The 27,155-nt window shown below is 40.8% G+C and overlaps 1 protein-coding gene across 4 annotated transcripts in view; it reads right to left on the reverse strand.

Moving 5' to 3' along the window:
* The window catches only part of Nmt2 (N-myristoyltransferase 2), a 44,311-nt gene that overhangs the window by 8,001 nt on the left and 9,155 nt on the right, over positions 1-27,155 (reverse strand). The window contains exons 2-10 of one of the 4 annotated variants that reach the window (XM_028895102.2): positions 15,673-15,808; positions 15,209-15,251; positions 13,608-13,657; positions 10,838-10,982; positions 7,217-7,335; positions 7,033-7,124; positions 6,811-6,927; positions 5,029-5,199; positions 3,273-3,381 (exon numbers count right to left, since the gene is read on the reverse strand). In XM_028895102.2, coding sequence (XP_028750935.1) covers positions 3,273-3,381; positions 5,029-5,199; positions 6,811-6,927; positions 7,033-7,124; positions 7,217-7,335; positions 10,838-10,982; positions 13,608-13,657; positions 15,209-15,251; positions 15,673-15,808 — 982 coding nt within the window. The remainder of the gene's footprint in view (positions 1-3,272; positions 3,382-5,028; positions 5,200-6,810; positions 6,928-7,032; positions 7,125-7,216; positions 7,336-10,837; positions 10,983-13,607; positions 13,658-15,208; positions 15,252-15,672; positions 15,809-27,155) is intronic. The other 3 variants (XM_028895104.2, XM_028895105.2, XM_028895103.2) reach the window with 3 other exon arrangements.

A 27,155-nucleotide genomic window follows, 5' to 3' on the forward strand; every position in this document is an offset into this window, starting at 1 on the left:
TGTGACCTGCAAGTCTGAGCAAATAAGCCCTTTCCTTCCAAAGCTCTTTCTAGTCAATTTTTTTTTTTTTTTTCCGCAGCAACAGAATGAAACTAGACTACTCTTCATTCCTCTTTCCTATACCTGAAAAAGAAAGATGCTTAGACCATGTATGTCAAAGAGATCTGCCTGGACCTTGAGGACTGTTCTTTTCTGTTCTAATGTGTACAGTACTGACTGCACAGTAGGACATCTGTGGGCCTGGTCCATAGCACCCTACAAGGCTGTGTGAGTGAGGGCAAGCAGCATGAGGAAAGGGGGCTAACGGAAATCTATGCAGTCAAGGACGGGACATCGCCGGTCTTACCCTTTTTGGTTTTATGGCCTGGGCTACATGTCAACCTTCCTAAGCCTCAGTTTTTCATGTATATGACAGGAATAAGAAGTACTAACTTTATGAAGCTGTAAGAATAAATTGATTTATGTATGTAAAAGCATTTTATAAACCTAAGCTTACTCGGCAAAAAGGCCAACCCTTTGAAGACATGGCTGCTACACAAAGAGCCCTGCCAACTGTAAAGAACATGCCAAAGCCTGCTTTTAGAACAAAAGCTTCGCTAGTGATTCAGCATCATTTACCAAACTTTGCTATCTGTGTCATTTTTGTACAAAAAAATATAAAGGCCAAGTTAGTCTAAAGTACTTTCAGCACCTTATATTTTTACTAGCCCCCCCTGCCCCCCCCCCCAAAAAAAAACTTGGGCTAGGTAACAGAATTGTTTTTCCTTTGTTTCATTTTAGGCAGCCTCTATGTAAGTGACTATTTTCCTTACACATATGCTAGACTGCTTTGTGCCTAATTCAGAGGCCTGGAGACTAATGTGGAACATTTCTTCCTGGTGAAAAAATATCAGGTATGGCTGCAGTTTTAATTTCAATTCACATATAGCAAAACATAAAATCGAAGAGCTTATCCACAGCTGACAGTGTCTGGACAGTCTACTTCTATAGATCATGCCTGGTGTGAACTGTTCCTACTGGGCACAGAGGGACTTGTGATTTGCTACTAACCAATCAATAGTAGTGACTGGAGGTCTCTTTCAGGACTTGGCTGCACAGAGTTCTGGTTTTCATCTAACTGGCAGCCCCCACTCCCCCTTTTCTAAACTGTTCTTACTGGCTTTGAGATAAATAAGCTGCCAGGCTATGGGGTGCACTATGGAGAAGACCCCGTGGCAAGGAACTGAGAACAGTCCATGGCACCTGACAAGCAAAAATGGCTCTCAGCTCACCAGCCAGAAGGTTGAGTCAATCCTTGTAACAATCCTATGAGCCAAGAGAGAAGTGGATCTTTCCCCAATGTGTATAAAACTCTGGCCCTCGCTGACTGACACCCAGATGGTTAGAAGAAGATTCAGTTAAATGATGCCTGCTCCTTAGACACACATGAAAATCAATGTGCGTGCTGTTCTGTTTAGACAGGACAGTCTTTTTCATTAATCGTTTACATGAGGGTTTTGCCTGCATGCACTATTTTTGCACTATGTGTACGGCAGCTTCAGAAGCCAGAAGTTAGATGGCCATGCGCTACCATGTGGAGGCCAGTGCTCTTAAACACTAAGCCATCTCTCCAGTCCCAAGACATGATATTTTTATGTAACCCAGGCTGGCCTTCAACTTCTTATTTTCTTGCCTCAGTCTTCTGAGTGCTAGGATTACAGGAATGTGTCACTATGACTGGTTTAAACTTAACTTTTTTTTTTTTTTAAAGATTTTATTTATTTATTATGTATAGTGTTCTGCCTGCATGTATGCCTGCAGGCCAGAAGAGGGCACCAGATTTCATTATGGATAGTTGTGAGCCACCATGTGGTTGCTGGGCATTGAATTCAGGACCTCTGGAAGAGCAGCCAGCGCTCTTAACCTCTGAGCCATCTCTCCAGTCCCTAAACTTAACTGGTTAAAAAAAAAGCCAGGCAGTGGTGGCGCACACCTTTAATCCCAGGAGGCAGAGGCAAGCAGATCTCTGTTGAGTTCTGTTGAGGCTACTGGTCTACAGAGTGAGTTCCAGGACAGCCAGGACTGTTACACAGAGAAACTCTGTCTCTGAAAAACAAACAAAACCGTACTGTTTGTAGCTGCTCAGTTTGTGACAATCAGCAAAAATGATACACAATATATAATTTAACTATAGTTAAATTTTTTATACTATGACAATCTTTAATATTGTGACTCTAGTAGCTTAAAAGGATGAAGGGGAAGAGCATAAAGCGCTTGCTGAACAAATCTGAGAAGTGGAGTTTGGTTCCTCGGCACCCCATGTGTCTGACGGCCCACTTGTAATCCCAGCATTCAGAAGGCAGAGATAAGGAACCTCTAGGGTAAGCTTGCTAGCTAGTCTAACCAAATGTGGGTTCAGTGAGAGACTCCCTAAATAAATACAATGGGGTGACAGAGGAAGACAATGACATCAGTCCCTGACTTCACATGCATATTTACCCCATGGGCACCCACAGACATTATGAACATGTTTGCACACTACATACACCAAACAAAACAAAACAAGTTAACTTCCAGGAATGGTGCTTATGCCTGTGACCCAAGCCTGAGACACTAAAGCAGATAGATTTTAAGATTTTAAGTCTAGTGTAGGCTACACAGCCAGTTCTAAGTCACTTTGAGCTATACAGAATGTCTAAAGAGAGTTTTTAAAAAATTACTAAACCAGAAAAAAAGAAGTAAATGAATACATTATTTTCATTGCCCAAAACTTTTCTTTAAACTTGAACTCTGAATTCTATGGGGCAAAGCGGGGCATGGTGGCGCACACCTTTAATCCCAGCCCTTGGGAGGAAGAGGCAGGTGGATCTCTGAGTTTGAGGCCAGCCTGATCTACAGAGCAAGGTCCATGACAGCCAGGGCTACCCAGAGAAACCCTGTCTCAAAAACAAACAAACAAAAACAGTAAGAACAATTAAAAAAAAAGTCAGGGGCGGCTTGGACTTTTCTCCCTCATTAAGGGGACAACACTCAAAAAAAATGACAAACTCCCTTGGCTTGTATTTAGTCACACACAACTCTAAACCCACGAACTTAAAAAGGACTGAAAAACAAAGCTTTTCTGAGTAAATTCCCCACTTTCCTAGCTCTGGAGTCCCACATTGTCCATTCTTGTTACGGCATTCTCCTTTCCCAGGTGTAAGTATAGCTTCAGTCTGACGTCAATACAGCTCTTCTGCATTCAAAGCTTCAGTGGTTACAGACTCAGAAAGCTGAACATGCCTCTTACTTACATCCGGAAGTCTATACAGCTTCATCGTTCTCTGTAAGGTCATGTTTCTACTCAAGTGAGAAAATTTCACCTCTACCAGTTTCCTGGGGTTTAGAGATCGGTGCCAATACCTGGAAAACAATGGAAGTTTCACTGTCTTAGCTGTTCCAGAAGCATCTATTTAATACTTATGCTATACCAAAAGCACTAATGGCACTGACCCTTTCCTATGCATTAATTTGAAGCTTTAAAGAAAGACAAAAACTGACGGGCGGTGGTGGCGCACGCCTTTAATCCCAGCACTCAAGAGGCAGAGCCAGGCGGATCGCTGTGAGTTCGAGGCCAGCCTGGTCTACCAAGTGAGCTCCAGGAAAGGCGCAAAACTACGCAGAGAAACCCTGTCTCGAAAAACCAAAAAAAAAAAGAAAGACAAAAACTGATTAAAATTGACTTGCATTGCTAGTTATGTTCCTTTGGAGTTTGTGAACTTTCATCTCTTCCCCTAAATAAGAATATTAATTTTTTTTTTTTTTTTGGTTTTTCGAGACAGGGTTTTTCTCTGTGTAGCTTTGCACCTTTCCTGGATCTCGCTCTGTAGACCAGGCTGGCCTCGAGCTCACAAAGATCCGCCTGCCTCTGCCTCCCGAGTGCTGGGATTAAAGGCGTGAACCACCACCGCCTAGCAGAATATTAAATTTTTAATATTTTGTATTTTCTTTAATAAGAGGTATGTGAATTTTTAATGAGCTTCATGATTTTATGTGAGGCAAACCAAACCAAGAAGTTTAAGATCATGAATATACTCCTGCAAAATAAACAGTATTTGTTATAACAGATACCCATCAAAGAAAACTACTCTGAGAAAATTCTTGAATTTATGATTTCAGTTTTGGTATACAATACATTATTTGTCCTGAAATATACATGTGATGCCCTTTTCTGTTTATTTACTAATATAATAATTTATTAAGTTATAGTAATTTTATATTTTTGTACTATGTTCATTTCAAGTTTCATCCTGCTCGAGTCAAGAGAAACTGTGGAGGGATTCTTTTTTGAAGTCTTGAAAGCATGTTTAATCAGTAATAGTCTGATTGCATTCCCTCTAGAGGAACCTCTGAGAGCCTGGTTAGTTAAGCAGTCATGAAAATAGCTTCAACTTTCTTAGCCAACAAGAACACCTGGACTCCTAAACTGATACGACCCATCACATTCAGCAGTGCTGTGAAGCAGCAGAGAACGGAGTTTAGATGCTCAAAGGAAACAGTGTGACAGTGTATGGGCATTTCAAGACTGCAACACCACAGGTTTCCCCATGCACAGACATCAAATGGAGCAGACATAGAAATATAAACCTAGCATCATTAGTGGGTAAATTTTACTTTTAATACCCAAGAGGGCTACATGGTACAATAAATACTGGACTCAGTGGTTCTAGTTTTGTCTACATCTCAGTTACCAACAAACTCCTATCCTCGGGGCCGGGCGGTGGTGGCGCACGCCTTTAATCCCAGCACTCGGGAGGCAGAGCCAGGCGGATCTCTGTGAGTTCGAGGCCAGCCTGGGCTACCAAGTGAGTTCCAGGAAAGGCGCAAAGCTACACAGAGAAACCCTGTCTCGAAAAACCAAAAAAAACAAAACAAAACAATAAAACCCTCCTATCCTCACAAGCCCAATCCATGTGGACTGTATCAAAGGAGAACATTTCTAGCAAGATGGTAGTAAGCTCATCACCTCTGGCAAAGGGGAAACTTCTGATGTTTGTGTGGTGCTATTACCTGCATGTGGCCACAGGCTTAGGAAGAACCACTCCGGCAGTATACACAGCCTGAAAGATTCCTTCTAGGTTCACTCTTCTAGTTATTTCTCGAATTAACACTGGGGCTACCCGTTTTGATCTCAGTTTCTTATGGACACAAAGAAAGTTGATTTCTACCATCCTCTTCACACTGATAAGCAGATAGGACAATTAGAGCACACTTAAAAAAGCAAGGCAATACTTCCATAAAGTTCCAAAGAATAAGATCGTAAAAAGCATCCCAAAACATATATTCAAGAAAAATACTGCATTGTACAGGCATTTCACAAAATCAGACCAGACACTATTTTCTAGACCCACTGTCAAAATGATCAACTCTAGGCCAGGGAGACTTGGCCTCTTGAATTCAATTAGAATTTGAAACTTTGGTCTATTATTATAATTTTAGATGTTAGATCTGATATGCCTCAAGTGTTCCTACATTTGTTTTTTCCTGCAACACATAAAACTATGGAAAAAACAAACAAAAAAACCTCAAACCATAACAACACCCCCCACACACAAAAACACAACTAAACAGTATCCCACCCACTCCTGGATAACCCAGTGTAGAAATGGCAAAGTATTGTTCCAAACATGACACAGATTGCCCAAGACCAGAAATGACACTATTTCAAGCTACCCTAAGCGTCCCAGAGCTTCAAAGCTCAATTCTGACTCTAGGTATGCATGCATTTTATTTAAATCACAGTGTTGTTGAGAGTAAACGCTTTTATCAGTCAGCTTGGCAGCCCGCTATGGTAAACAGACACATTAGCTATTGGACCTCTGGCTTTCAAAGCTGGATAGCTGACTTTTGGAGCTGACAACCCAGAGCAAAAAAATAACACACTTATCCTCTGGAGAGAGTTTATGATATCCTTTAAAATTGCTATTTTTTCCTCAAATACCTGTTGATGGTTTATTTATTCTATGTACATGATATATACATAAATACAGGTGTGTGCATGTATAAGACTGAGAGGCAGAGAGAGTAAAAGAAAAATAGAGAGGGACAGGATGGATAGGAAAGTGGAGGGAGGTATAGTAGGACAGAAAGAGAGAAAGAGAGAAAGAGAGAAAGAAAGAAAGAAAGAAAGAAAGAAAGAAAGAAAGAAAGAAAAGAAAGAAAGAAAGAAAGAAAGAAAGAAAGAAAGAGAAAAAAAGAAGGACTAAATAAGTCTAATTATTAGAATTTTTTAAGTTTTACAGCATCAGTGTACAAAAAGCTCCAAAACAGCTCTCCCAAGTAATCTTACTATCAACAGCTACATTGAGTTATCACTGACTTAACTCACTTTGGCACCGGGGGCCTAAAGCCACACACGTGTTAGAGAAGTACTCTACAATTGAGCTACATTTTGTCTTTTGGTTTTTGAGTCAGAATTTTACTACACAGCACAAGCTGGAAACACCAAAGGTAAACATCTAGTGTCTTTCTCAATGGCTCTCCACAATTTTTTTTTGAGGCAGGATTGAGCACTGAACTTGGAGCTTGCTGATTCAGGGAACTTGGCCAATCAAGAAGCTCCTGGTACCCCCCCACCCACCCTCTTGTCTCTGCTCCCCTACTTCTAGGATTACAGGCATCTATCATGGCACCTGGCTTTTAATACGGGTGGTGGGGATCCGTCCTCAGGTCCTTATGCTTACATACCAACAGCTTTTTACTGAGCTCCACCACCTTAGCTCTGCACTATGTCTTTTTTTAAAGCCTGTTTTAATTGTATTTTGGAGGGCGCACACAGGCTTCAACCCATACCTGTCATAAATCCGGATGTTTGCTGGAATGGCACTTATGAAACCTACTAGCTTTTTATTTGAAGACACTCGGACCCCACAGTGCCATTGCAGAAGCCACCCTGGGGGACGCAGTGCCCTGAGGTAGAGAAAAGACACACCAGTCAGTATCCAAGAACACAGGGACAAAACAAAACCTCCTGATTCAACAATCCATCAAGGACCCATGACCAGCCAGGCATACCACAAGAGAAACTCAGGCGAATAGTCGAAGCGGAACATATTGTCATCATCTTCCACATAATTCTCATTCAGCAATGTGTACAACTCCTTCAGCTACAAGAAAAAGCAAGTGTACTGTCTAAGGTGTCTAAGAAAGCACCTTAGACACAATGTTTGTAAATGCAGGTGTTGAATTAAAGTCTTACCACTTCAGCATTACTCAAGTCTAAAGTGTCCCACATAAAACCTTGTGGCAAAGAATACGGTTCCTGGCGGATATTGTCCTTGTCTGGTTCAATTGCACCATGAGATGTTATGACTTCATCTGGAGAAAAAAGAAAAGGAGAGGATATTACATTTCACAGTAGTCTGAGAATTCCACAGTTAGCAACAGAGGTTAAAGGACACTTTCAGACTTAGGACATTTGGGCTCAAAATAATCCAGTTAATAATAATAACAGTAATAGCAGCTATATTAGTATATGCTTTATTATATAACAATAGCATTAACTTTATTAATAATCACATGTAGAAATAACTAACACATTATTATTGTGGATTCCTTTGGACTATTTATCTCATCAGTTAAAATGGAGGAGGAACTGAATGTCACCCAGTGACATTATAAAATGATTTCTTAGCCTGAGCCCTAGGTTGCAGTCCACTACCACAACTCTAAGTGATAGATAGAGGCTTGATACAACAGCTTTGGAAATGGTCTCTCTTTTTTATTTCATTTCCAGAGATTGAGGGTGTGGAGGCCATAGTTGACTTCTGACCCTCCCAGCAGCAAAGCCTAACACAAATTTCTAAATTGATTATTTTTCCATACCTGTCTTAGTTAGGGTTTATATTGCTTTAAAGAGACACCATGATCAAGGCAACTCTTATAACGGAAAACATTTAATTGGGATGGCTTGCTCACAGTTCAGAGGTTCAGTCCATTATCACAGTGGAACATGGCGCCGTGCAGGCACACACAGTGCTAGAGAAGTAGCTGAGAGTTCTACATCTTACAAGCAACAGGAAGTGGTCTGAGACACACTGCCCAGTATCTCGAGCATCTATGAGACCTCAAAGCCCACTTCCACAGTGACATACTTCCTCCAACAAGACCACACCTACTCCAACAAGGCCACACCTCCTAATAATGCCACTCCCTGAGATTATGGGGCCAATTACATTCAAACTACCACACCACCTTTACTGCTAGCCACGTCTGTACTACAGTCCATGTCTAGTAACTTGTGAGTTCTCCTACTCTTTTGGGGGGAGGGGTAGTGTCTCATGTATGCCAGGTTGGCCTTGAACTTGTTATGTAGCCCATGATGACCTTGAACTTCTGATCCTCTTGTCTCTACTTATTGGGTACTAGGATTATAGCCATGTACCATATCTGGTTGATAAAATGGTACGAATCAAACCCTTTGTTTGTTGCAGGCAAGCGCTCTACAAACTGAGTTAAGCCCAGCCCTTAATTTCTCTTTTCCAATTCTTTCTTTACATTAAATGTCTTGAATTGGAATAAAATGCATGTTTCCCTGTGGCTCCAGCCTGCCTGGCATCTTCTCATACCCTCCACAGTCCTTGTTCCCAGTATTATAGCCTTTGTATTGTTTGTCCTAGTTCAGAGCATTCCCTTTTGCTGAGGCCTTGTCCTCTGGTCATTAAGATGTTGGTCCCTGGGAATTTCTCAGTTCATAAGTCATTTTCTCACAGCATCTTTCAATAACTAAAGCCTTTTCCTATGAAAGATCTAAAAGCCCTCTGCTGTGCTTGATTACCTTATACAACTCCTTCCACCTCTGTCCCGCTTTCCACCACCACTTCTTGACCCCATGCTGTACCCAGCATTTACCATCTGCTGAGTAAGGATCTGTACATCTGGTCACAGAATCCTTCTACAAGAAGTCCACAACTTTCACTAGCTCCTCAGACTTTCTCCCAGGAGCCCATATGGCCCAATTCCTGGTCACTCCTATACAGTGTCCCCAATGAAACTTGTACAACACTTGGTTCTTACAAGATGAGCCATGCAGGTAACTTGGAAGAGCTGGGTGTGTTTAGCCTGGACCGTGCCACACCCCAGACAGAACTAGAGAGGCATCTCTATGGCTCCCTCACCAGATATGGTCTTTGACTGAACTGAAGTGCACTGAGCTCTAGGATGCCGAGAACCTTGAAAAGATTTAGAGCAAAAGGGAAAGCAGGATGCACCCCAAGCAATCTTTCCCAAAAGCAGCCCTGTGGTTAGGTGTTTTCTCTGGAGGGCAAAAAGCTTAGTGAACCACATTCACCAAAATCAATAAATCTAGATCCTTTAGCTAATACTCATTTAATTAAGTGCCATTAAAGACTTTGTAAATTCATTCTAAAGAATATTCCTCCATTATCAGACACATTTCTAGACACTGAAAGAAAAAAAAAGATGCCCACCCCATCCCACCACAAGGGGTGAATCCAGGGCTTCACACATTCTAGGCAAGTGCTCTAGCACTTTCCACTCTTATTCCTTTCTTTCCTACTTAGATGCCATCTCTTTTAGCTGTTGGGGTAGATATATGTGGGAAAGGATTGGAAAACATATGACTGATACTTCAATGCTCAGAAAAAATTATTCTTGTGTTATCACAATAAAATGGATTATCTGTATATAACTGGGCTGCTTAGAGTTTTAGATGGTAAGTGACCCTTTCTATGCTGTTTGGAACCTAAATAATCAAAATGTAAGCAGGCACAATTCTAAATCAAAGCATACTTTCATGTACTTTGAACACTTTTATATTATTTATAATCTCACCTTTGCAAAATGGGAAAGAAAAGTAATTAATAACATCTGTAGCAAGTTAACTGGGAAAAGTCTTAAGTAGTATTTGATGGAGCAGGCCTGGTGCTAGGAATAAGACTCCGTTACTTCTTTACATGAACAGAGATCCATAAAGGCCTTTACTTTCAAGGGCACCCTAACTCACATATGATACTGAACTAGTACACCCTAGAGTGTGTTCAGAATCCTGAAGAAGTACACAATTATCTATTTAGTGAGATATTATTGGGAACTTTTTCTCTGAGTCCTTTAGAATACCTGAGGTATAAGAAATGCAAAAAAAAAAATAATGTAGTGGGAGACAGAGGGGGTTGCTAGAGTAGATGGCTCAGAGGTTAAGAGTACTGGCTGCTCTTGCAGAGGACCCAAATTTGGTTCTCAGTACCCATATGGTACTTCACAACTATCTTTAACTACTGTTTCAGGGGATCCATTGCCTTCTTCTGGCCTCCATGGACACCAATCATACATATGGTTCACATACATGCACGCAAGCTAAACAGTCATTAAGCATCCAATAAAAATTTTAAAAAATCTTAAAAGTACAATAATACATAGGAAAAAACAACTTCATGAAGATCAAAAGCGAAGAACAGGAATGAAGAGAAAAAACCCAAATCTCTTTCTGTATAGTATATGTAGGTTATATATTATATATACTATATATTAGTCATACTATAAGAATATAGTATATATAGTTATGTATCATATACAGCATATCCTAGCATACGGTCTGTTGTATATATTACACACATACACATAGAAAAGTTTAATAGGAAATTATAATATATATAATACACATTTCAAATTCAGGAAAACTGGATAATGTAACAGAAACAGCAATTAGGCTACAATCAGTGTTATTGAAAACACATGTTCCTATCTAGTATCTATACTTTAAGAAGACAGATACTAGCTTTTGTGTCCATTTTGAGTGTATGACACAAGACTAAGTGAGGTCTCTTCACCCTGGGTTGTGGAAACACGCATATGAGCTTACTCAATTTGGGCACTGGCTGTGTGTCCCAGAACTGGTATCTGCGCTTTGTGGCCTCATCAATGTTCCTGGCTGGGCCTTGGCATGCAGACAGCAGCTCCATTGCTCTCTGGATGTCCTGTAGCTTCTGAATAGGTATGGTGGGATTCTAGAACAGCAGAGACACAGAGACACATGATAGGAAGAAGCTGTCACCACTTTCGAACACAGGGCAACTTTGTGTACTGGCCTCAGAGGCTGCAACACCTAAACACTGCCCCCACCTCCTGGAAGCCTGCTGAAGGCTGTCTGTGAATACATGAAGATGAAACAACTGCACTGTTGCAGATTATCACTGTGCTGTGGTGTCAAGGGGACTCTGGAGGGTTGGGAATGCTAAGTACACAGAAGCACCCTTTGCTTCAGGATCCCGCCCATCTGTGCCGGTCCCACTGTTCCTTTGGGAAAAGAAGGCAAAGAGTGACATGCAGGACATGCATTACTGTCACACAGCAGCCAGGCAGCCAGGAGCCTCGGTTGCGCTGTTAGCGTTAATGCTCTGCGGCAGCAATGGAGGGGCAGAGGAAACAATTTCTAGAACAGAAACTAGACAGACAAGAGATGATTAGAAGGGAAAGAGGGGAAGAGAAAGAAAGAGAACCTCAGGGCTACGCTGGGAAGGAAATGGTTAAGAAGAAACCACTAACCCGGATACTGCTCCCTCCTGGACTACACCTAACCCTTCTCACACTAGAGGAACCCTGAGACAGAAGGCAGAAGAGAAGCTTTTCTCTGCAAATCATGATCCTTAACAACCACTGCTTGTTCTCCCAACAGAAGTGTGGGAAACTAGCCTCATTTTTAGGTAAAACATATTCTTAGCAATAAAGTGGGCAATATTTTTAAATTCCAAAATTCCTTTCTCAAAGCCAATATTCCTGGTTTTCTCTTGCAGATTCTCCATCTATTTAATCTTCAGTTGTAATAATACACTGGGACTACATTCAAAATGAGACACTGGACCTGAGACTAGATATAGAACTCAGTGCCCCCCCCCACCCATATGTAAAACAACTGAGTTTAAGGATTTTGATACCACTCAAATAATACTTTCCATTGTGATTTTAAGAAACTTCAGAGTCGTTAGGTTTTGCTATGTATCAGTACTCTGAACATGAAACAAAGGGACAACAGACTCTCCATGATTTATAAGCAGCAACTTTGGACTTCTGCTCAATTTTGAGTCTGAAGGCTGTGCTCTGAACAAGCCCTTTATAACCCGAGAAACTTCTCTAATTAAAGTACAAAACACAGGCTGTCCCGTGGTGGTCTTATTTACTGGGTTTCTTCAGGTTCTCGACATTGACATTACCTAGTAGACAAAGCTATGAAGTCTAACTGGAGCAGGCCAACAGCTTACTGCCTCCACTCAGCTCCCACCAGTACAGCTCTATTACTGCTGATTCTGGAAGCTGTTTTAAAAAATAGAGCCATATATCTTAATGACTCATATAAATTAAAGAGAATACTTTCCTGTTCTAATCATTGTATTCCTTCTCTCTCTCCTCTTCCTCCCTCCCTTCTTTCATTTTTGGAAGTGGTATTAGGAATTGAACCCAAAGCTACATACATGTTAGACATGCAATGCTCTACCAGTGAGTTATAGTCTCAGCCTTTAAAAAATTAATTTGAGACAGGTTTCACTAAGTTGCTGATGCTGACCTTGAATTTGAGATCTTGCATCAGCCTCTCAACATAGGAACTGTTACAAGCATGAACCACAGTACGTGGCCCTGCCTGTTTTTTTCAGTCGTGTTTTTCATTTTACTAAGCACAAATACTCAAATGTAATGTAATTCTCTTATAACCACAAAATAGTATGTATCTAGCTATTCTTAGCTGATGTATGTCAATTGTTTTAATTTCAAATCCATAACCTCATGTGAATTAGTTTTAATTCAAACTTTTCTTGCATTAAAAAAACAACAACTTGGGTCTGTTTTATTTTCCAACACTTTATAAGTAACTGATTTCTAAGACAAGAAATTAAATAACTACTTGAACTTCCACCAGTCTACTAAGAGACCTACAACAGGAACCAAGATTATAACATAGTTCAACTAATCAAGCTTATAACATAGTTCAACTAATAATGCTTGAAGATACATTTAACCTGACTTGGAAATGCAAAGTAGAATCTAAGCTTAAAAAATAAACCTGTCTACAGAGCCTGTACTGACTTTGTTACAGTGAATTTTCTTTTCTTACAGTTGAGTTAAATCTTCCAAGACACACCAAAAGGGAATTATTTTGCAGTAATCATGAAGCAGCATCTTGGTTCTGAAGGAGCCAATGATATTCCAGCTCCAGGAAGACCCTAGAGTAGTTTATATGTGCTACCTACTCAATGTTACCAAGCTGACTCATGTGCTAAAATAATGGCCATTTGTGACACATTTATATCCCAATGCTCACTATTTAAGTGCTTTCCAAAAATAGGTACAAGTAAGTACAATTTTTAAACTTATGTCAAAGTAAGGAAATTCACAGTCAATCTTTTTTTTTTTTTAGGCCTTCTGATCATTTCTGAGATGCCAGGGAATAAATGCAAAACCTTGCACATCATGCTTGGCAAATACTCAACCACTGGGCCACACCCCCAGCCCTAGGATTATTAATCTTTTCTTTTTTGAGACAAGGTCTCCCTATGTAGCTCAGGCTGACCTCCAACTCACAATCCTCCTGCCTAGGCCTCTTGGGTGCTGGGATTACAGGCGGGCGCCACCACGCTCACCTTATGATACATTCTTAAATCTATCCATTCACCTTCCATAGTATCACCACCTGGGGAGAAAGGCGAGAATTTGCATTAGCCCCCAATTAACTGCCCACTATTATGTTCTTACCTAAGAGGCAGGAATTCCTCTTTCTTTCCATATCTGTTTCCTAAAGAATACTAAATATCAGCTACATTCTTTGTCTATTATTTTCCATATTGAATACCTTAGGAAAAAATCTGTCCAAGTCTTCTGCCACTAGAATATCTGTAACCAAAGTGTTGAGGTTGTGGCTCAGGCGGTAAAGTGCCTGCCTGGCATGCACAAGGCCCTGGGTTCAATCCCCAGCACCACATATAGAAATCTGTTAAGAACCCGGATAAATATTTTAATTTTAATCCTTGAATGTAGACCAGATAATTCTCTAAATATAGTCCACTGTAACAGTATGGCATTATGTATAGCTGCCATAAATTTACAGGGGGGGGGGAGGTGGGAGTGAGAAACCCCAGCTTAAAAAAAAAATACAATAGACGAAAGCCCACATTAAAACACTGTTTTAGTAAACATTAGCTTCTAATGTTTAAAAAACAAACTCTCTACCATATACACTAGCAGTAGTTCCTCCCACTCAGTTGGCTGTAGTTTCAGTGCCCAGAGTGGAGGTGAAGTGCTAAGAATCCCTGAGGGTAAAGGGATGGGTAAAGCCAATGGCATGGTAGAAGCAAAGAGCTGCCCACAACTGCAGGTAAGTGATGCATTTATCTGCTGAAGCAACACCAAGAAATGGGGAAAATATTTGCAAGCTGATGGTTGTTTCCTGATATACCTTGGAAGTTATGTCTAGTGGAACACTGTCACCTGAGACCAAGAGGAAAGCTAGGGAGAAAGATTCAACTTTGTTTTCTCCCTTAGTCATTCAAGGCAAAACTGGGGCAAGGCATTACCCTTCGCAGAAACTCCTGGTCCTTTCACATAAAGCAGGCACCACCAACAACAAAAAATACCCGCAGACTGATTTATATGACATAAACTTCATATAAAAAAAACCTGAAATCCACAACATTTGCAGGTGCTGCCTCCTGCCATGTGCTCTGTCCTTCAGCAAACAAGGCAACCTTCATGAAAAAGGATCTCATTTTAACGTCATGACGGCTCTACAGACTGGGGGAAATGGGCTCTCCAGGGTAAGGAAATAGGCTCAAAGAGATGCAGTACACTGTGAGTAATGGAGTTAAGGCCATGTGCCAGGTCTTGGTGCTACTTGCCCAGAAAGATTTACTTGAAGCTACAGCCATCAAAGTCATCTTGTTATTTTCTATTCAGCTCCATTGGCTCTGGTTTCCTGTACCACCAGGGCTGTGTTCTCCTGTGTGACAGGAAGGAGGAATCTCCACAAACAGGGGTAACTGCCAATTGTATCACCAGACCTATGTACAGCACAACTAGCCCTCTGTTCAGCAGGCTATCTGCCAACATGGGACCCAGAGAACAAAAAGTTTGGTCTAAAATAGGGGGGTCCTAAGGGAAAACATGAGGAGGTGTTCCCCACCCTTAGCAATGGCATGAGGGACAGCCACTGCAGACCAGGCTGATTCAAAGTCAACAGAAGACTTACCCATGGCTGCTCCCGCTGAAATCTGCTGCCAGATGGCGTTGTGCTATGCAGGTAATTAGACAGACACCCAGAAAAATTAAAATGTGAATATCTTCTGAACTAAAAGTAATCACAGATTAAGTGTAACAAACCAAAACCAAAACCAAAACCAAACAAAACAAAAACCTCCTACCAGGCTCCCAGGGAGACATTCTTCTATGACTATGATCTATAGACTACTACACAGAGAAGGAGAAATGAGGTGGCTATACACATACAGAGAAGCCCAGTATGTACCTCTTGGTTATGTGGGTGCCACAGTGAGCTTCAGGGAGGCTATAAATACCCTCCAGTTACTTAGTGCCATTCAACACACAGCCAAACAAATCACTAGCTACACATCTAGCCCAAAGGGCTACCCTGCCCAAACCCATCTTCTCTTCTGCATTGGGAAGCAAAACTGTGGCAAGAAAACAGGCTCTCACTTTTGAAGACTGCTGAATTTTAATCTCTTGGGAGTCAGATGCAGAGTCGGACTTGGTACCCCCAGAATTCGGCTTCTCCTTTTTTCTCTTCTGTTTCTTCTTTTTCTTTTTTGCTCCCAAATCCCCTCCAGGGCTTCTGTAGGAAATGTAAGGAGGATAAAACAAACCAAAGGGAGAAAAATCATTATATAAAACTGAGTTGCATAAAAGCCATTACTTAGAAAAACATATGTGATCTGCACAGTGAAGGACAACTATGCTAGGATGTGTGGGATATGAGAGTGTCAGGTTGAAATGTCTACGAGCAAACACTCATTCTCGCTCTGTCACATGGCTGGTGCTCGGACGCCTTCTAAACATAAAAACTGTAGATACAAACCACACTTATAACTGAAATCAAAGAACATCCACAGTTCCTCCTACTCTGCTAACCCACTTTTTACTTAGCCCTTAAGAGATACATGTGGGGTTAGAGATGGTTCAGAGGTTAAGAGCACAGGCTGCTCTTGCAAAGAAACTGAGTTTGGTTCCAAGTATCTACGTGGCATTCACAACTGCCTGTAACTCAGTTCCAGAGGATCCGATGTCTTCTTTAGGTCAGTAAGGGCACCGGGCATGCATATGGTGCACAAACATATAAAACACTCATAGGTATTAAAAATAAATCTTTAAAAAAAGACCTACATGTATAAAAATATAAATTATAGATATCTCTTTGAGATGACACTATTCACCCTTTTTGTTTATTTGGTTTTGCACATACTAGACAAGCACTCTACTACTGAGCTATATCCCTAGCCCATCAAAATATTTACCTTGAAGCAACAGAAACTGCATTTCCACATGAGGAAGTTTCTTTTGATTAAACTTTACAATAATCAATACAAACCTTTAAGGTTTGTGTCAGTGAAATGACTTAGTAGGTAAAAGCACCTGCTACTTACTAAGCCTGATAGCCTAAAGTTCAATCTCTGGGATTCACAGGGTGGAAGAGAGAAACCGATATCCTCCAGTTGTCCCGACTTCCACAGGCACACTCTAGCATGTGCGCGTGCGTGGACACACACATACACACACACCCCACCATCACCACCAAATAAATAAATAAAAACGTAATATATTTTCAAAAATTCTTTTTTTTTTTTTTTTTTTTGGTTTTTTTCGAGACAGGGTTTCTCTGTGTAGTTTTGCGCCTTTCCTGGGACTCACTTGGTAGCCCAGGCTGGCCTCGAACTCACAGAGATCCGCCTGGCTCTGCCTCCCGAGTGCTGGGATTAAAGGCGTGCGCCACCACCGCCCGGCTCAAAAATTCTTAAGTATCAAAAATATTACTGGATAAAATATTTTTGTTTGGAACCCTTTCCATCCTGTATTCTGAAAAAGAATAAAAGACACAAGATTAAAAATTTTCACTTACTATCTTACTCTACCATAAATTTCATAGGTGTATTAAAATTTAACATCAGAGATTATCATTTTTTTGCCTATGTAGGGAAAGTAATGGCAACAACTGATTTTGCTCCACTGTTGTAAATCAATTTGTCCCTGATTATTTTCTTTCCTGATTTCTACCTAATTAGCATATATACAGTCATCCTTCAAGATTTAATGCCATTAATGTATACTCAAAGCCTTATGATACTGGCTCTCAAAGATAGTAGGGTTTTTTTTGGTATATTCACTTACAAAAGTGTATTCTTTAATCATATTTTCATTTTGCATATCATTTAGTAACAAAAACAGATCAGAAACATAAAACTGTGAAACCTACTCTAGTCTCTCTTTCTAACCCATTTGGGACCAAATATATACACATGAAATACTTTTGTCTTCAACATCCCCAAAATACATTACAGAAATAGGCCTATAATTTCAGCTACACAGGGGAGCTGAAGCAAGAAGATAGCAAGTTTGAGACCTGCCTGAGCTACAGCATCAATTCAATGCCTGAGCTACAGTATAAATTCAATGCCAAAGTCAAAAGTAAGAGGTCATCTCAAAAGAAAAAAAAAAAATTACAGATGGGTATGTATCTTGCTGCGGGCCACAGAAATATGTAGTAGGAATTCAGCTAAATATGACAAAAGCTATTACCTGGAAGGTCAAGGACTTTCCAGAGGAAGCCAAGGCTCAAGGAGTATTGGTGTTATTTGGCTTTTTTAATATAACAGCTGTTTTCTGCTATAAACTTTATGTGCGCTATCATAGCTTCTCCAATTGATTCTTTTTCCTAAGAACTTCTAAAGAGTGTGGATTGCTCATTCCTTGGGCATATACAATTTAGGTATTTGGATACAGTCACATAGGCAAAGCTTCCTGCTTCCAGGCTTTCTATTTCTTCTTTTTAGCGTTAGAATCAGATGTCTGTCTTCTCCAATTATCTCCTTTAGCAAGCATCCAAAGTCAGGGCCAGCTCTGGACAAAAGCATCCAAGGACAAACAAGCAGACAGAATAAGCTTTCCAGACCACCCACTAATCTCCTGAATTAAGGTAAATAAATATCCATACAGAGACACTCACTAGGCCAGATGGACATTAGGTACATAGCTTTGCTTCTTGTGCAAATTAAGTCAGGACCCCCCCCCCCCCCACTTTCTCTCACAGCCTAAGTGGCACCTCTAGACTTCCCCTCAAGCAACTTAGAAACAAAAGAGCTTTTTCATACCAGGTGATTCAAGCTATGATGCAGGTTTCCTAGCTCCAGCAGACTTACCCTGCCAGACCAGAAAGCTGCAAGGCCAGAGTATTGCTGATTGTAGGTGTATGGAGACCGGTCACAGGGAGAGGAAAGGAAGAAACAAGGATGGAGAGAGGAATGAAGACAAAGATGAGAACAAGATGGAAAGAACTTAGAACTGTGAGAGGACAGAGAGGAGCTATGCACTAGAACAGTATTAAAAAAGCTGTGTAGATAGAATTTTGTCTTAGAAGAATAAAGTGAATGGACTAAAGAGTTTCGTGTAAGTAGATTCATTTGTTATCCCTCAGATTAGTAACCACACCACTCAAGGCATCTTCCCCAGGACCCTGGGAGAAATCTCCTCTTGGCAGGCACCTGAGGGGCTTTTGATAGTATCTCAATGTACAGCACCTGTCTAGCATGCACAGAGCCATGGGTTTAAAATCTACTGCTGCAAGGGGGAAATGTTATAAATACAAGAGGCCCTCATACAATAGAACATGTTAGTCCAGGAACCAAACTGTAGTATCCAAAAACTGGTAGTAACGGACAAACAGAATCTGGCACCTCTACTCACTGACACTCATTCACACCTTCCACAACTCCATAATGAAGTCCATGTGTCTCTAGATGCTGCTACAGCTGGGAGCAGATTTAGAGCAAGTCCACAAATTTTTTTTATAGCTTTCATGGAGAGCTGGACCTTGTTCTCCCTTCCCTTGGAGCTAGATAGCCTTTTACTTGCTCTGACCACAGTGGAAGTGGCACTATGTGACCTCTAGGTCACAAAAGGCCATGCACCCCTTCTTCTTTTATAACACTCTCGAAAGCCTGGCTCCTTTAAGAATTTGCCATGATGGTGAGGCTCGTGTTGACTCTCTGGCTGACTCGGAAACTGAGTTCCTGGCTCAGGTCCAGCATAACTACCAGCTATGTAAATGAATCACATAAATCCAGCTCAGGGGTCCCCCCCAAGTCAGACTCCAACTGTGTCTTTGTAATAGTTACTTTTGTGGTGTTGTTATGAAAACATCATAAGGGAGTAAAGATTTGTTTGGGCTCATGGTTTTAGAGGGTTCAATTCATGGCTATTTGGCAACCATGCAATGCAGGTAGGCAGAACACCATGGTGATGGGAATATCTGCAGAACATTACAATGGCCCACAAACATACATAGAGGGGAGAATAGGGAAAGAGCCAGGGCAAGATATTATCCACAAGGATACCCTCAGGCCATATGACCAATTTCTTCCAACCAAGTCCCAACCCCTACCTATCAGCACCTCTCCACCATCTTAGGAACCAGTCAAAGGTTCAACCATTAGGTAAGAGCCTTCAGACACACTAGAAGTGTGTTCTACTTTCCCACTTCCTTTTCTTTCCTTCCCTTTTGTTTTAAAGACAGGATCTCAGTATTTGGGCTGGGCTGACCTCAAATTTAATATGTATCCCAGGCTGGCTTTTCAGCTTGTGCCTTACAAACAGAACCATATATTCTCTTTTGGCTGTTCTGACTTCCATGCCAAGCAGCCTTGTGTCCTAGAGCCAAGGTCTCTGGGTGAATCAGAAGCTGAAGGGCTGGCTCTGCCTTTGTGCGGTATGTGAGCGAAATACACCTTCACTGGCCGCAAGCAACAACTGTGAGGTTGTCCTTTACTACTTCATACCCTAGCACACTGTAATCTTTATGCCCAACATCAAGGTTATAGAAGGATTCCTTCTTTTATCAGTTATTCATGTGTTAAAGTAATAAGCATTACATTTTAAATGAACAATTCATTTTTTCATAAGTCCAAAATACAAAAACATATACAGCTATAGATTCATGTTTCCCTGTTCCTAACCCTAAAATAGAAAGCAGTGCTCACTGCTGAGGATCTATTAAGACCTTGTCAAGTGGTAACCTAGTGGCCTAAAAATAGTAATGCATTCCCACCCCAAAATGAGCTGTTTATTTTCATCAGTAGAATCAAACTGTACAATCACCATGTTTATATTTAAAATCATCTGGTGACTAAGGGTGCCCATAAATATCTGACTGGCAACTGGGCTGAACCGAGTTTATCAGAGCCAGGTACTGGAACTAGAAACATGCTGTGGATTAGCCTGGTTTGAGATATTCTGAGTTGGAACAAGGATACTTTAGGTTTCCTTACAAAGTGGTGACAGTGCTGTGCTGATGTGGGAGTCACATATAGATATGCATGTATATGTGCATGGGGTGAAAGTAATCAATTCATACTGGCATCCCAAAGGTCCCTGATGCCTCTCACTGTAAGACGGAATAATAAATACCTTCTGAATGAGTGACAGGTGCATAATTTTGGCTCGCAGGGTGGCTCTAGTCACAAACTACCAGACAGTAAAACACCTCTCAAAAGCAGTAATTTCCCCTACCTTCGTACTAACGATTACTGAATCTAACTAATACCAAATGTTCTCTAAATTTGTACTTAAGTGTTCAACACTGTTATGTTCATAGCGAGGCTGAAGTCATTAAGGACACAGTCTTGCTTCCTAAGACAGGCAAGCCCCTTTCTCCTGCCAGAAGCCTTTCTAGAAACCATTGGAAAGCCAGTCTGAAACAGCCCAGATTCCTAAAGCACTTTCTTATAGCAGGATAGGGAATGAGTAGCCAGGACAGGTGGGCATGCTTGGAACTTAATGAAATTATTTTCAATGTACAATCCAGAAAATTTTGTCCTGGTGGCTTTCTAGCAAATATATATTTAAGGCATTGGAAAGGATAGAAACATTAGAAGCAAAACCACCAGATTATTTAATCAAAAATTCCTTAAGTAAGTTTGTATCACCTATAATATAAACTAGGATAGATATGTGATAAAATTTTGTATTATTCTGAGAATTAGTTACTACTACTCACCCAAACCCCCATCCCTGAACTCTACTGCTTAAATTCTTCTTTTTTAATTTAAAGACAAGGTCTCTACTGTATAGCCCTGGCTGGCCTTGAACTCACAATGGAGACCAAAATGGCCTCAAACTTACAGAGACATATCTGCCTCGGTCAGACTCATGCTGAGTGCTGAGATTTAAAGAATGCTACCATACCCAGGTTAAAATTGTACTTTGGTATAATGAAGAAAATATACTCAACTTTTACTAGGCTTAGTTTATAAAATTCTCCCTTCCCTTGCTTATCTGAACATCAAAAAATTGGCAAGGAACTACAAAAAAAAAAAAAAAAAAAAAAAAAAAAAAGAAAAGAAAAGAAAAGAAAATGGCACCAAATACTTTATCTCTTCTTCCAAATTTGTATTCCAACCTTCCCAACCCTTACTAAAGACAAGCTACTATTCTATTTTTCAGAAGCCTTAAAGAAACTAGGTAAGATAGGGAGTGAGAGCTGACAGGGGTACAGTCTCATATTACTAAGACAACCACAATAAAAAATACAGAGAAGGGCTCAAAATGGTGTGACATACCTGTAATGCAAACACTCAGGAGGGCAAGGCTGAAAAAAATCATGCGTTTGGGGCCAGGCTGCTCCTCAAAACATGACGACTGGCAATGACAGTAAGTAGAGGCTGAAAAATAGCTCAGCACATTAAGAGCCCTTGCAGAAGACCCAGGTTTGGGTACTAGCACCCACACTAGGCAGTTCATAACCTTCTGTAAGTCCAGTTCCAGGAATTCTGACACCCTCTTCTGGCTTCCATGGGCACCTGCATGTATGTGGTGCACCTACAGACAAGTAGTCAGACATACACACCGATGATGATGATGATGACAATAATAATAATAATAATAATAATAATAATAATAATAATAATAATACAAGGACAAAGATAAACTGGACTGTAGAGAATTCAGAACAATAATCCATTTTGGGATTTTTTGAGTTCTTTGGAACTGATTTATTTGTGTGAGTGTGCATGTATGTGTTTGTGACTGTGTGCTCTTGTCTAAACACACAGAGGCCAGAAGAGGGTGTCAAGATGTCCTTCTCTAGAACTCTCTGCCCATTCCTTTCAGGCCAGGGTCTCTCCCTGTACCTGGAGTACACATTTTCTACGTTAGGGCTAGAAGCCAGAAAAGCCCCAAATCCTCCTGTTTCTTCCTCCATGGGAGCTGTGGTTAAAGATGTGCAAGGCACACCTGGATTTTTATGTGGCTGCTCAGCAGCAGGCACTGTTAGCTACAAAGCCATCTCTTTAGTCCCTCCTCAGAACTTTCAACAATAATCTAATGTAATTCAGCAATTATACTCTCAGGTTTCTAAACAAACAAACAATTTATCTATACAGAAATTTGCATATGAACATTCACAGCAACCAGACCTCAAATGGAAACAATCCAAATACCTATCAACTGATAAACAGATAAGAAAAACATGGCATATCCATAATAGATTGTTATTCAAAAATAAAAAATGGCAGCACTTATACACACAACAAGGAAGAATTCAGTGTAAGAAGCCAGTGTCATAAAGCCCACATATTATATAGCTTCATTATATGAAATAGCTAAACAAACAGACCCAAGAAATACAAGACAGATTCGTGGTTGTCAGGAGCAAAGCAGGAAGTTAGGATGGCTAATGCTGTCAACTTGACATGGTCTAGGATCACCAAAAAGACAAGCCTCTGAGACTTTTTGTGAAGGATTAAATAGATTAGGCTAAATGGGGTAAAAAGGCCCACCCTAAACGTGGGTGGCTCTGCTCCATGGACTGGGGTCCTAAATTGCATAAGGAGGAGAAGCAAACTGAGCACAAACATGCAATGATCTCCTGACTGTAGATGCAGTGTGACCAGCCTCCAACTGCTCCTGCTGCCTCCCCTTCCTCACCACAATAGACTACCTTCCATAAACTTTAAAAAGAAAAGCTGTCTTGAATTGCTTTTGTCGAAAGGAGAAAGTGACTAGTAGAGTGAGCCTAGGGGATGGACTGTTGTGGGATATTTGTACACTGTATGAAATTGTACTGCTGTGATTGGTGTAATAAAAAGCAGAACGGCCAAGAGCTAGGCAGGAGGTACAGGCAGGACTTCCAGGCACATCTTCTAGGTAGAGAGAGAACTCTGGGAAGAAGGCAGAGTTGGAGGAAGCAGCATGGGCAGTATGGAGTGTAGTGGATAGCTGTTCTGTCTATGACATTGAAGTACATGCCCCTGGGGTGTGACCTCTTATGACCCTTAAGACCTGAGATGCAGGTAGGTATGGCGCTCTCTTAGCTCCCTCCACTCCCTCGTGGGACTTGGATGTGGGACCAATCCAGGTGACCAGAACAGCGTTCCAGAACCTGTGTCAATTCTGTTCTGCACAGTGAGTTTTTCTCCTTAATAAATTCTTTGCCCTTTAAACAGATTACGTTGAATTTCTTGTTATAACGGAGAGATGAGGTAACAAGCAACATTGCAGAATGAAGATTTTAAAAAAATGAATTAATTTAAGTTTTAAGAGCTAGTGGGACAAGCCTAAGTAAGCTGAGGTCAGGTTTCATAATTAAGAAGTCTCCGTGTCATTATTTGTTGAGCTGGTAGCCCAAAGAAAAATTTAACTACAATGGACTGCTGAGGGATATGGGTTTTATCCTGGGATAATGAAAATCACTTCCAAAACGGACTGTGGTGATGGTTGTACAACTCTGCGGATGTTATAAAAGCCACTAAATTGTATGCTTTCAATGGACAAATTGCATGGTATATAAATTTTATTTCCATGAAACCTTTTAAAAAATATTAACTAGTGAACTCCTATGCCTGGGATAGCAGGATGAGGGAGGCCTGAACAGACCCAGAACCATAAGCGCTGCTTAATTGGAATTTGCTTCCTACAGAAGGCCACAGGCTCTGAAAGAACACATATGGCAGAAGGAGATGTCACAAGCCTGGGTGGGCAAGATGCTGAGCAGGCACCTGGACAGTAAAAGAGAAACCGTCTTAGGAAAAGGTTACACATGGAAATCCAGTGGAGTATGATTTAGACTCCTGTTGGAGGTGGATCGCCTAGTCCAGTAATGCAAATGTGGAAATCATGTTGCCTTCACAAAAATCTCTCCAGCTTTAAGAAGAGTTCCATGTCCCTCTTCTCTGAGATTACTCATGAAAGATCCAAACAAGTCCTAAAATTTGTTTTCTTGAGCTGGAAAAATGTGGGGTGGGGATGGGATTCTGGGCCTTGTTCAAACCTGCCACTGGAACCAGCTCATTCCATCTCTGACATGGAAAGATCAAATACTGAACTTTCTATTCCAGCAGATTGTAAATGACAACTCTAGGTAGGACTTATTAGAAGAGACACTAGACTAGAGAGCTTCAGAAACATTTCAGTGTGTCCTAGAGAATGCCTGCCCACAAAACCCCACCCTGCTTCTCTCTGAGTCCATAGCAAGTTCCCAGCCCTGGCAATCAGATATGGCCACTGAGTTCTAGTCCTAACATCACAATCAAATTGAGTGTATTATTTCACTCCTCTGTCTTAGTTTACACATCTGCAAAAGGATGACATTTTCAAAAAACAGTATTAGAAAAATCCTAAGGATTAAGTGAACTAATGCATAGAAGAATTTAACTTAGTAGCAGGACAGAAGTCACTCAGCATCTACTTAGCTATCATTGTGATAGTCCTCCTTTTATTTTATTCATGTAACACAATGCTAGCTCAAACTGTACTGTCTCCCTCCAACTAGACACAAAAACCATAAACACAGGGTTTTGCATTAATTTTCTGCACCTAAAATAGTATCTGGTACACAAAAGAGCCTCAGTGAATGTTTTCTGGATGAATGAAAAATCAATTTTTAAAATCATTAAGAAAAAGACAAAAGTCTGACAGAATCATGGGCTGAAGATATGAATAAGCACTTCACCAAAGAAAAAGCCCTGGCAGCCAATATTCTTGAAAAAAATGTGCTCTACTTTGTCCACTGATCTGGCGAGTATTTTTAAGTTCAGTAACATCAGAAGTATGTGAGAAAAGACAACCCTCACATACCTCTGGTAAACGTAAGCTAGTGCAACCACTGACAGGGAAAGTCTGTCATGGCTCCTGTCATCGTCGTAACCACCACCACCAGTATCGACACTGTTATCACTGACATCACACATCATCTTTGTCATAACCATCATTACCACTACCACTGTCATCAACTTTAAAATAAGCTGATAAAATATAATAACTATCACTATTACCAACATCACACATCTTTACCACAACCAAAACTATCATCACCACCATCACAGCATATCATATCACACCATCACCCATATCGTCAGCATCATTATCACAGCCACTAACATTACAACCCCCCACCTACATCACTATCTCTGTAATATCATCACTACCACCGTCAATTTTACCACTATCACTGGCATTACAATTACCACCACCACCACCACCTACAACAACCTCCTGTCACTGTCACAACAGCTAAAATTTACAGAACCCAACGCAAACGCCTAGTAGTAGGTGCTGTATGAAGTGCCTTATATCTGCTCTTATGAACTGTCATAATAAGAACACATTATTTCTACTTTATGGCAAAGGAAACTGAAATATAGGGCCACTCAGTAACTCACTGAAAGTAACACTTTTAGTAATGACGAAGCCACGACTTAAATCTAGCCAGTCTACACTCAGAATCCACACCAGTACTATATTGTATTGCTCCTTATTTTTGCATTTCTATTGACTATTTCTTAAGATATTTATTGATGACTTCTGGATCTTCTTCATGACTCCACTCATGACCTCTGAATACCTTTTTATGTCAGGTTACTGTACATCTCCAGTACTCATAGGTATACATAGGTATACTCATAGGTATACAAATCCCTTTACAAGAAAAGGGCAGAGAACCAAGGTTCTCATTCAGCTTAGAATAACAGGAAAGATAACCGTATCACATTGCCCTGGTGATGAAAAAGAACTGAAACTCAGCTGGACAAGTCGGCTAAGGTTCAAACAAGTGATCATCTGTCCAGGCTACTAATATGTACTCATCCTGAATCAGGGACATTTTTGTAAGTTATGTCATGGCACTAAATTCAGAAATGAATTTTATTTTATTTTATTTTTTTTTACTTTTGCAGTTCAGGTTCTTGAAAAAGTAATGTGGGTTTGCTTTTGTCAGTGGCACACCTGTGCATTTCTAGCATTAATTTCTTCACTCTGTTCCCCTAGGGTAACCCGCAATCTATAGCAGAAGCCAACCTCCCAGCTGCTGGTGCTGGGCTAGGTGATAGCCTCATCTACAGACCTCATCTTCAGTGAGATTTCACTGTGGATTCTGCAGCTTTATCTCCTCTGGGGACTGGTGTAGGGAATATTGTTAAAGCCACACCATCTGTGGTCATAGCAGCAAGCTACTGATAAGTCTGAGTTCCAGAAGGCCAGTAGCCCACAGTTACCTCCTGAAGGCCAGTAAGGAATGGAGATACATATCAAGATCTTGTCTTAGAAATAATTAACTTTTTAAAATCTGCACCTATTCATAATGCACACAGGCAAACATCTTCCAACTCTAAAGTGAATCTGTCATTTGGGGTTAAAGATACACTGGAAGGCTGTGGAGATAGGTTTGTGGGTAACAGTGCTTCCCAATGAAATCTAGCAACGTCAGTCCATTCCCCAGAATCTACATCCAAGTGTGGATGGATGTGGATGTCACTGACAAAACACCCGGGCCCTCTCCTCCCACTTCACATAGTCACATATTCACATATTCACATTCTCACATTCATTCATTCTCTCTCTCTCTCTCTCTCTCTCTCTCTCTCTCTCTCTCTCTCTCTCTGTCTCTCTCTCTCTCTCTCTCTCTCTCTCTCTCTCACACA

Source organism: Peromyscus leucopus, chromosome 5, assembly GCF_004664715.2.
Source record: "Peromyscus leucopus breed LL Stock chromosome 5, UCI_PerLeu_2.1, whole genome shotgun sequence".
NCBI lineage: Eukaryota > Metazoa > Chordata > Mammalia > Rodentia > Cricetidae > Peromyscus > Peromyscus leucopus.